This window comes from Anticarsia gemmatalis, chromosome 5, assembly GCF_050436995.1.
Source record: "Anticarsia gemmatalis isolate Benzon Research Colony breed Stoneville strain chromosome 5, ilAntGemm2 primary, whole genome shotgun sequence".
Classification (NCBI taxonomy): domain Eukaryota; kingdom Metazoa; phylum Arthropoda; class Insecta; order Lepidoptera; family Erebidae; genus Anticarsia; species Anticarsia gemmatalis.
The window spans coordinates 8017078-8029805 of NC_134749.1; the positions used below are offsets into that span (position 1 = coordinate 8017078).

Consider the following 12728-nt stretch of genomic DNA (forward strand, 5'->3'; position numbering starts at 1 on the left):
AGTAAGACACATCTGATGGTTGAATCTTGTTCCGGCAATGCAATTTAGCGGTCGGGCGGCCGCGGCTGAATGTCCGCACGGGACTACCTCTGTTGCCACAAAGAGCAAAACACTTTGTTCACTACCGCTTTTCGGGCGCTTCTTCTATTAGATGATGCTCTCTATTAATTTCCTACTGTGGAAATAAAAAGCTTGCGGAATAAGCAACCCAAAACTTTCATAAATGAGCTTGTGCTGAATATGTCGAAAAAGAAAAACTCAGAGACATTCATTTATACGAAATACTTTTGTATAACAAAATGCAATTCAATTATTGTATAATCAAATTGCACAATTAGCAAGTGATATGAAAATTTTACCCATTCAGACAGTTAAAAATGGAAAGAAAGTAAATTTTCTTTCGCACACAAAATTTCTGGGAGCGCTGTTTGCAAATCATATTAACAATCAAGCGAACCCACTTGTTACTTTTACTAAAACTTCCCTGCTGTATAATACACACACTTATATCGCTATCTCCAACGTTTAAGTGCGTAATAAATAACACAGACAGCTATTCTGTCTTCGTAAATTAAATTGAATGTACCGAAGTCCTGCAATTAAGTTTTTAGATGTCTATCCAACAAGGATATATTATTTTTGCGAGGTAATTCACTTCTTAATCTGCGGTAATATCTCTTGAGACCTTAATAAATGTTTGGAGGAACTTGACCTTGCCTAAAACGAATGAATCCCACGGCACTATGTTCAGGACACGTATCCCGACCTTTGTTACGGCTGTTTCTGACGTGTGTTTCTTCAAGAGATGTTAAAACAGAACAGATACTTGTCTTATACAACATTATAATCTTTTGTAAGCTACAATTACGATAGTAAAGAAACGAATCGCTCTCTAGCAAATTTTAAAAAGATGCTAGGTACGAATTTTCTTTCACGTTTATTTTAGCAGATTAAACGGACACGTACAGTACATATTGTTATATCTAATTAAAAAATCCACTTCGGTGTTGAATTTAACTTTCTCATTTTTCCTGGAATACGTTCATGATATAATCGAATACATAGTCGATTGGTTATCGGTGTATATTCGACCGACTGAGTACACAATACGAGTAAACGAAAAGTACGCATGAATAAATTAACAAAACGTAGTAAAACGAATAAAAAAGTGGAATGTACGTACTACGGAGTAAAAGCTATAATTTATTTGAACTTCGCTAGAAAAAGCAGTACACTGAAAAGAGTTAGTCCCAAGCAATAATTGCAAGAGCAAACCATTTCAATGAAAAATGTTATGCATTCTCTCACGATCGAGGTAAGTGAATTCGTGCGATGCACCGTACCTTATACAAACACAGTGAAAATTAGACTATTTTATACGAACATTTTACACGGTACATTACATAGGTAAACGGACTCTAGTAAAGCTTAATAATTTAGCACTCACCCGCCGCGAACAAGTAATAAAGTTGCCAGTTTAGCATCGCGGTTTAATAATGAATCACAAACTATACTGCGGAATGAACCAATTATTAATGGAAATGTACTAATGAGTTTATTTTTTATATAAAAAGCTCAATAAATTCTTTTGTTAACTACTTATATCGTGATATCGAAATAAACAGCAACATTTGAACGTACAAAAGAATGACAAAAGTGCACCTGCTTGTTCCCAACGCAAGGTTTAAGTGTCGTCTACGAGAAATGGGTCACTATGGTTGAGGACACAGACAAACTATGTGACACTTTTTAAGTGCACCTAGCGACTGTGTGGTATTTAACTGTGCCGTGTAATGAATGGCTGTATTGATGCTTGAATCACGTAGATGACAAAAATAGATAAGAATGTTGAAATGAATTCAGATACTGTATACATTGTATTCGATAATTACAAAAGCCTTTATATATTGAATACATTTTTGACTCACTTCACTTGCTATCTCCCAGTTAATTAAACAATTTCAAGTTATACAATCCGCGTGTATGTATTTGACAGACGCTACGTTGTGGTTTGCCTTTGTACGGTAATCCGCGTATAAATGTGAATGTTTATTGTTCACGTGTATGTAGTTAACGTTTGCACTCACTGCTGAGATGCGGTTGACACCTTAACACCGACCCTGTGGCTTCTAAGAAACTTCAACAAGAGTGAATGCGATAGCACTACTTCAGGATTAGCATGAAATTAACACCGCCGAGAATATAATTACACGCTTGTTATAGATGCTAATATAATTATAACAGGTCGCCGAATCGCTCAAAACTTTGATCGAGTACTCTGTTAAGGAAAATGCTATTACCAAAACCCTGACTCTAGTAACAAAATCCATCTTTTTATTTAAAGAAAAGTTGTATTAATAAACATTTAATTAATTCGACATAAAAGCCTCCAAGTTGAAAGTTACACAGACATACATTAGTGAAATGAAATTTGGAGACGAATTACGGAACCAAATGTTTCTTTGAGCTTAATTCTGAAATTATTTTACGAGTTCAGCAAACGGAAGATGCTTTTCGCATTAGAGTGAATATCACAACATATAATATTGTATATATCTAGCAATGTAAGATGAATAGTGTTTGCCTGCAGCTTCTATAAATCAAGCGCTTTGAATTCAGTTTTCCGATATTTTCCACCAAAAGCGAATACTTGAATTATCTATTTGTAGATGTTACGTGTATGAATTGTAGAAAGGGGTTACAAAGAGTAGTTAAGTGCTAGCAATTTTGCACCATAATGGCGGTACCGATTAGACAAATGGCACATCGTTGGAATAATAGCATTTGGGGACCACTCCAACTAACTGCCAGTAAGAAATAACGTATTTAGAATCAGTTTGATATTGTAAATGTCGAGTATATTGAGTTTGTTCAAAATTGTTAAAGAAAGAACACTACATTTTATACTGACTAAGTTAACATTTAAGTAGATTTTAACTAAGTCATTACTAAAAGTAGGTATATAGTATTTTATCAATTTAGACGCGCTGAACATTCGACCACATTAAAAAGGTAATAAAGACGTTATTAGTGATACTAATCTTAATATTAATTACTTGAATATGACAGAAAGTATCATTACTTTGTTGCTTTACCATATTGATGACTGTATTAGTTACATTTTATTAATTGAACAACTCGCATGAACTTAGTAACTTTAAGTGAAAGTGAACTAAAAGTGTTTTGTCTTGCCTACATTTGGACACTATAAACAAAGTCCTGCACCGTTGACTGCCGGTTTCAATGAAATTAAATATTGGCTAGGAAGACATTATAAATAAATCTTCATAATTAAGAGACTGTTTACATAGCTTCATTAGCTCAAAACCAACTGCCGGTGTCAGATCAGTGATTGAATTAAAAACAAGACTTATGCTAGCCAACAAAAGACATTCCAGTTAATTTACATATTAGTTAATGTCTACTAGGTACCATCTTCACTGCACTAGTTAAGGCAGCCAAAACCGCGCTTATTTGTCTTTTCGCCGCCTATCCAAATTAACTTAAGTATGCACGAATGAATGCGAACTTCGCTTTGACCTACTTCGACTCTACCTACGAAGGAATTTGTAATTCATAAATAAAGCCTATAATATATAAATACAGGTGACTTTGCAATTTGATGGGGAAATTGTTTTGGAGACATCCGTCTTTGCGAATGCAATGAATTTATAAATGGCTGTTTGTGGAAGGAAGGAGCGGCAAAGAGGACACAATAAGGAACAAAATACAACCTTCACATAGGTACATTAAACCTCTTTGAACTGAACCTTTTAAAACATACCCACGTAGTATTTTCTTGTATAGGTGCAGACGTGATTCATGTTCATTTTTCACATTTGCGGAGCGTTCTAAGCCGCTAAATCCTACAGTAATTGGATTTCACAAAATAGAATGTTGTAACTCGGTATATCGCGACATTTCGTTTGATCCTAAGGTTTGCATGTATGATTCATTTTAAATCAGATTTTAATAAGTATATCGTCTTGAATGAAATTAAAAAGCAAGCAGTTCTATTTAATGTTTCTATAATACGATTACAAAACGTTCTTAAATATACACGCATACATAAAATCACGCCTTTTTTGCATAGGGGTAGGCAGAGACCAAACAACGCCGCTTGATATGATCCTTACGCACTGCCCTTGCTTCATTCATAATTTTGTCAAACGGTAATGTTCTTAAATTTATTATTAATTTAGCAAAAAAAATTGCATTCGATATTAAGCTAAATAATTTTACTTTATACTTAATAATATTCCACTAATAAGTTCTCAATTACTCCAAGTACTTAAGTGTTACCTTTCATCGGTATGAATCACTTAGTATGGCGAAGTTGGTTGAAAACTCATCCATTAATCATGAAGGTTCCAACTGAAACTGATTCAAACGGACAAATCTAATTATCCCGGTGACATTCCTGATTCTGTAACTATCACCATTTCCCCTTCTATCATAACCTCAGATACTTAAACCGTAAATATTCACCTCACCTTGATTAATACTGCTAAATTATTTGTCAAGTACACGACATATGCAAATAAACCCACATCCGTATTTCTTAACATTCAGGTATAAATGCAATAGTTTAAATGATTGTTACTTAGTCACGCCAAAACGTCAGAACCGATTTTGATGGTTAAACCCTGGACTGACTAACACAGGATATTTATATCCCAGGAAATATTTTCGTACAGACGAAATCCAGGGCATAAACTGGTTAATAGATAATTTGTTTTTTTTTATTTTACGTACATACACATAGATTTTTCACGCGTTAAACTTTTCCCACATAAAACTATTAAAGTTGTAAATCTTTAGACCTTTGAACTCCGTATAAAATCAGTTTTCAATATAATATGAAGACCGAAGAGATAAAATTGTATGTACCTCGGACGAATGAAAAAACTATTCCTTTTGATCTCTGTAATTATTTAATTTAACTTTCACTTACCATTATGGAAACTTATATTTATATAATTCAAATAACAAAAGATAATCTAATGCTATTAAGGCCTGTATATGAAACATTTTTCTAAAACACTTAGCCGGTTACCATTTTGAGCTTAGGTTTGGTTTACACGATACTTCTTTCCTTAATATTTCTGAATACTTACTTTTATTTTCTTTCCTTAAAAATATATTGAATACATCGTATATGTTAATTGTATTGTTTTAAATTTAAACATTACTTTTTACGACTTAATTAATATGACACAAGACGTCACGAATGATTCCTAAAAGTATGTCGTTAATCTACCATATCAATGTTCGGAGAAATATACATATAAACAATCTATATAAAAGCACATAGAAAAGTTTTCGACTAAGAAAACATTGAACAGTACAAAATTCAATATCGTGAAATTACTTTTCTTACATGTTACGAACATAACACACTCAAACAGAATCAACTTTAAGGATAATACAACGGTTGTTGTTTAAATTTTATGATCTCGAGATTGCAAGTTTTACTCGTGACTTACTGCTCTCTGGGGTATGAGTAAAAATTGTAGTGAGTCTATCCGTATCTGTGAGAGCTATAAAACCCGGGAAATGCCACCAAAGGAAAATTTATTGGCAAATATAAAATGATGATTTCTATATGAAAGTTAAGTTGAAATGACGTAAACATGTCGTCTTAAGTTATTGTTTTCCCGTTATCAGTTAGTTTGTCGTCAAAATTGGTATCTCGTCATATTTATGAAATACTATTACTTCCTATAAACTTAGAGGAGCAACAAAAGTCATATCTCTATGTCTGCACGTATCTTGAAAATATTTACGTTAACTTATAAACATATAACTATTTCGACTGCTAACAAGAACTTAGATTTACAATCATTGACAAACTATTCAAGCTAGACAATTCACAAAGGTTTATACCGTCCACTTCTCTCTACCAATTAAGTACAATTAAATGGACGTAATAACGTTACAAACTGCGACGCTCCAAATCTTAATACCGTTACAAATAGACTTAAACTTCCCATATTCATGCGTTCAACTGTTCATGTAGATAGAGCTTTACTACTATCATAACCTATTATTCAACATTAATTAACGCTATTTGTATTATACGCCATCCAAAACATTAGGCAAATGGATACATTTCGTGTGGTCGTTAAATCCGTGCATTATATAAATTGTGGCTTTATTTCCATCCTTCCATTTGACTTTTGATCACCAGTTGGTTAAAACCTTATCAAAACCCGACAGCATGGTTATACGTTTCTGTAAGCAAATTATAGAACATGTTAAGTTATTCTGCCGAAGAATTAAATATACTTTCAGTAATCTCACAGTTCACGGACCGAGTTTTCTCGTGCGTAAAGATGTTCACTTCGTATACAGATTTATATATTTCGTCATCTATGTGCACGTCTGGATCGCAGCCGTGGCGACGATACATAAATACTACGAACATTATCAAGAAAACACAATAAGATTCACAACTCGCACTGATTATCTTGATTGGAACACAACATTTCCGTCAATCACTGTCTGCGAGGTTGCAAACATCGAAAAACTTTGGACAGATAATAAAGGATTCAATGAACTGGGAGGAGGAAAGTTTGACCGTTTTCTTGCCGAAGTAATATTCTTTAGCGGTACGTGCTACAGTTGCATTTCTACGTGCTCAAATGAAACACTATGTTCAACAGATTATTCTGAAATAGTTACCACATTTCGGACGTCCTGCGAAAATTTGTTTTTCAGTTGCAAGTGGAATGGAAAACCGATAAAATGTTGCAAGCATTTCCAGCCTCTTCAAACTGAGTACGGCATATGTTACTCCATGAACAACAAGCATGTCGGAGGAAATCAAAGAATGTTCTTCACATCTGCTCATGCAAAACAATCTCAATCCAGGGCGGGTATTCTCGAAATTACCATATCGCAAGATTATGAAGCTTTCATCCATTCACCTGAAGACATACCGTTCTGGAATATGGAATACGATCGAAGAGTTACCGCTTTATATGGGTCACAAGCCACTGTGATATTTTCAATAATGGATGTAGTGAATGAGCCGGAAGTATCTTTGATCGCTCCTGAAATCCGCCAGTGTAGATTCTCTGAAGAAGTTCCCGAGAACTACATCGCGTTTAAACAATATAGTTACTCGGTGTGTATCACTCAATGTCGTATCGGAGCACAAATAAGACTGTGCAATTGTACACATCACTTGTCCCCGGTCCAATACAAGAATCGATATTGTGACTTGGAAGGATTAAAGTGTTTGACAAAGCACTACAAGACGCTGAGAAAACTGCAAGTTCCTGGAACGAATGAGATTGGATTGAATTGTGATTGTTTACCGTCATGCACTGAGCCGGATTATAATGTAGTGACCAAGAAATTGTTGGAGCCGGAAAAAGAGCTAAGGGCTAGACCAGCACAGTTTATATTGAGTAATATGCCTTATCAGCGAGTGACACGGCAAGTCGCACGCACTACGCTTGACCTAGTCGTCGCTATGGGCAACTGCTTCGGACTTTGCTTTGGTGGATCCTTACTTTCTATAGTTGAAATTGCCTACTACCTGTGTTTTAGACGTTGGAAAAATTCGTAGAAGTCAATTGTATTGAATCATTACTATTTGTACCTACTTGTTACTAACACGTTTGAATGCACTCGAATCTTTGATATTTTCGTCCGACGATTTAAACGTATATTATTTGAATCTTAAAGAGGATACACGTGTTTCTCCAAGTACAGCTGTTTTGACAAACGTCCTACAGGATTGAATTTGCCAAAGAAATTTATCGAAGCCGGCAGCCGGCGTACATCCTCGACTAAGTCCATTCGGCCGAAACTCGGTACAGACAAAGTCGGTAAACAAGTTTCTTTAAGCGGAAACTTTACCGTTCACTGCTAATATTAGTAACAAAAATAGTTTTGTGTGCCATGTTTGTTATTACTTTTTCTTACTGTCCAACCCTCGTGTGAAACTATTATGACAGTTGTCCTTATTGTGCCTTTTATCACTTGAATATGATATGAGCTGCTTGTATCACCATCTCAAAGCAAATTATGAATTTCAGATTATTCATGGATATTTTATAATTCTCGATTTCTTTTTTTTTCAAAGGAAAACAACAATGAAGCTGTAACGAGATTTTGTGAAAAATATATTAAAAATAACGAGATAACGATCTAAAACCAATTTTACACAGTGATTTAAAAGATTAAATCTTTTTAAAAGAGTTACGCGGAACAAATTTGTAAAAGGTCCAATGAATATTCATTTAGGAAAAAAGATAGATACAGAACATTTAAAAAGAATAATGGATGGAAAATGCAAACATATTTAGAATACGGAACACCATTTCCTGCTGTTCATTACTTCTTGTTAATTTATTATTATTCTTTCAAAAACGCGACTACGTTAAAATAGATAGATGTACGTACTTCTCGTATTTCTGTATAAAAATGCCACAAAAATATACAAATGGGTACCTAATTTAAATAATTCATTCGCGCCATTATTTTTTCGCTTTGTTGAAAGTACGGCGCAGTAGCTGCAGGCGTATTGGCAACTGGTGTTCAATATTTTATCAGTGCACGGTCAGATGTTATTGTCCATTCGACTGTTATGAAGCCCTTAAGCGCTTTAACTATAGTCGTGAGACGCGTTGTGTAAACATATTTATTGCACATGAGTGAAATATAAATTGTAGCAAAACATTTAGTACTATTCGCTGGCCCCAATATAATATTTTCAGATTGGGATAAGATAACCTAGAAATAACAGATGCTGTTTTAAACTAGACAATCGTATCTGGGGGCACGGAAGTGCCCCCGCAAGTCGAGCAAAAAAAAAGCGGCACGGCCGTAACATCCTTTTCTCGAAGCAATTCGGGCTATTTTTGACACCCCTATAATTTCGTAGTGGATAAAACAAGAAGCCTGGATTTTCAGCAACTAATCAGTCATTGTATAAACACGGTATATTTAAAATTTCAGTCAATTTGATGCAGTAGTTTAAGAATGACAACTTGTTAAAATTTTGAATTTTGTCACTCACTGATTCACTGACTCACTGACTCACCGATCATCAAAAGTCTAAGGTACTTCTAGCAGACTTAGAAGCTTAAAATTTAGAATACAAATAGGGTTTAGTGTCTTAATCATGGGAAAAATTCAAAATTTTGTAATTTCGGTCAAGTTTTCTAAATACACTAACTGCAACAATAACTTTGTAATCCCATATAAATGTATAAGATTACAAGGTTACATTTGCAGTTAATGAATTAAATTATTATTTCTGTAGAAAATAAAATAAATAGGTATAAATATGTATCTACTATATGAGACATAACGGGAGGGGGTATAGGGTGGTTAAGGGTGTTTAGCCCATGAAACTGAACAACATTCCCATAGGAAAATATGTTGAATTATGAAAAAAATACGGCTTTCCATACAAATTGGACTTATGTTTGCTCTATTCGCTCTACAAAAAGAAGTGAGATGCCATCAAAAACATTCTGTAAAAACCTCAAGTCTCGCCGTAAAAAGTTGTGAGATCTATATAATACCAAGTCGATTAATCTATTTAGTCTCTACTTAAAGGACCTTCTGTCTTAAGTTATTACGTATGTTATTATCATGCCAATTTAAAAAAAAATACCTTTAAAACAAATAGATCGACTTGGTCATCGCAAGAAAACACAAATTCGCCATTAACATTTCAGGAGCATTAACTTCTCGTCGTGCTGTGTAGTGTGATACATACTAATAATCAAATCATGCGATGGCCAGGTCGGTCTATTTGTTTTAGAGGTATTTTTTTTAAATTGGCATGATAATAACATACGTAATAACTTAAGACAGAAGGTCCTTTAAGTAGAGACTAAATAGATTAATCGACTTGGTATTATATAGATCTCACAACTTTTTACGGCGAGACTTGAGGTTTTTACAGAATGTTTTTGATGGCATATTAATTAACAGTTGGAATTAAAAGCATTGTAATCAATAATTTTACTCGGATAATATTTTCCCTTTCATCTATTTCTTATTTCGCGATATGGTTTTCAATAGTGTAGTGTATTAAAATGATAATGTTTGTTAGAACGTGAGTTGTTTGGTAGAATATTCACTTAACTATGTAGTTTTGCACGTACTTCTAGATTAAATGTTGTGAAAAGAGAGAAAGGTATCATTGAGTATCTAATTTCCGTGAACTTGGAATAAATATACACGATACCTACCCGAACACGAGTTGATCGTGGCTAAGCTTACAGTAGACTGTGGTTTCTGCAAATACAAGACGTTTCATCCTTCGCGCTATTGTAATAGGAAAATCAGTTGTATTGGCTCAAAAAAGATCAGGATTTATATAAAGACTTGAACTGAATGAATTATAAACATCATCATCAGCGTAGCCTTTTCTTTCAACTTGAATAATTTTTGACATGACATTTCTTAGCAATAACATGAGACGGAAAAAACTGTTAAACATTATTAATTTTCAGATACTCTGTTATGCAGGATGTGTTTCATATTCCACTAACAGTAAAAATCACGGTAAAAAGTGTTACCTATTTATAGCTATTAAGTTTAAGTTCATTGTATTATTAATTCATTTAAAGAAAAAAATATGATAACATAAATAAGTTTTTTCTTCAAATGTACCTAATACCTATTTAAAATTCAGAAATGTAAATAGGTAAAGAGATTTTTTCTTACAAATTCATTTTGATTTTAATAGAATTCTGAGGATATCGGTCACCGCGTTTTTCAATTTCCATCCGATAGAATGTCCCGACAACTTTTTCTATCTCGTAACGAATATTTGTCACAATATGCGAAAGGTCAATTTTGTCAGTAAGAGTTTTTACTGAGCGGCGAACGGGAACCCAAGTTTATATTATCAATATTGGAATGATGAAGAATTGATGACTTTAGATCTGAATTTTATCAAAATGGAAATATATTACTATTTTAAATAAAACATACATGTTCAATGTATTTTCTCTAATTATATGGCAAGTTAAGTGACGGTCCTTGTATTTTACTCTCGCTTCCTTCCCCTGTTTACTACTTGTTCGCCTTTTCGCTTTTCAGAGAATTTAAATAATTATTTCGTTGTGTAAAATTCGTAGTAAAATACAGTTCTTCGGTGAAATAAGTTTTGGCTAAATTGATGTAAGCACATATTAAAAAAATCCGTCGACACTTTTTTCTGTGTTATAATTAGATATATTATAAAAGGCGAACAGTTTAAATACAACTGAAACAGAGGTATAAACCGTCCTAAGTATTTTTTTCTATATATTTGATGTAAAAATAAATTTTCTAATAAAGTTTTCGTCGAAAAATCGGTTCGTCGACGTGTCTTCGTAGCAGCTAAAATATTCACCGTTTTCTGGAACAACCGGCAAAGACGTTTAAAACTTTTAGACACTGAGTTAAGAAGGAAAATGTTTTCTCTTATATTTTAAAGTCGAATCACCGACACTTTACACTAGCTTCATAACCAAGCATTATAATTAAGGATTTACGTGTTAAAATTATATACTAGATCAAAGAGTTTATAAGAAGTTTAAAGATATGCTTGCCGCAGAATTCAAGGCCCGAAAGCCAAACAGAATAAAATAAATAAAAGTTTTTACTAATAAAAATGTTGCCGCAAAAGAAAAAATTCATTACAGAATTTTGTCACCTTTGAACATAAAACAACTTCTCAAAATAGTAAACAACATTAAGCTAATGTACGAATACGATATTATCCGGCAGTGGTCGGCTCACATGAGCCCCCGTCGTCATCTAGTCAATTTATCTTAATTACTACCGAGAGCCTAATTGAAATAGATTATAGCTTAGTTTTTGGTCAACACATTACTCACAAAAGTTGATATACGAGTAACTTCACTATGAATTTTTGTGACTATTTTAGTATTTCAACAGAATAGTGTTCTTTTCTACAGATTTAACTACAGAAGCAATTAAATTTAGCTCTGGGAGCTCGAGCTTATCGACTTACTCGAACCAAGCAAGAGACGTCTGCTAGTATTCGTATTACTAGCTTTTATTACAGTGTAGATTTATCTATTAATGACTTCTGCATAAGACTATGAACCAATCTTAATTAAAATAAACAAAGTTTACTTTCAAGATGGGAAAGTCGCGTACTATATTATTCCGATTCCAAATTAATTATTTTTTCACACAACATACATTGTCCTCATTCCTTTTACATATACGATAACTTTGCAAGTAACTGTTAAATATTATAAGTATAAACTAATTAATGTAGCGTTCGTATTGTGAACAATTTTAATTAGAATTATTAAAAGTTTTGTTCGTACAAATAGAAACTGTAAATATGCACACTAGATGCTAAAGCGATGCAGAAACTAAGGTAATCTCGCCGACGTACTGAACTACGTATAACGTGCACGGAACGGTACCTTTAAACAATAATGTATATTATTCATATGTAGGGCGCTCTCACATGTTTAAGTAATCATTGATTAATAATAACACTTTTATCTTTTGTATATAGAAACCTCTTGATAAACAGATACACGTTAGGTTGTCTCAATTATTTAAAAAGAACGTTAGTAACTAATAAAGTTAAGAGTAATTACGATACAACAGACCTTAAATAAAATAAGGTCAATTTGGGTAACTTTGAATCATTTGAATAACATTGACAGTGGGAATTTGAACTAGTTTCGATTATTTTTTCATATGAAACCAACACAATTGATAAAAGT

At 33.4% G+C, this 12728-nt stretch overlaps 2 protein-coding genes across 15 annotated transcripts in view; both read left to right on the top strand.

The window, feature by feature from the left end:
• The window catches only part of Stacl (SH3 and cysteine-rich domain-containing protein), a 137507-nt gene that overhangs the window by 36545 nt on the left and 88234 nt on the right, over positions 1–12728 (top strand). The gene's annotated exons all lie outside the window — the stretch shown is intronic.
• On the top strand, positions 2738–7576 carry LOC142973230 (sodium channel protein Nach-like). The gene is made up of 2 exons (XM_076114868.1): positions 2738–2810; positions 6666–7576. Exons 1-2 carry the CDS (start codon positions 2738–2740, stop codon positions 7574–7576), a joined length of 984 nt encoding a protein of 327 aa, XP_075970983.1.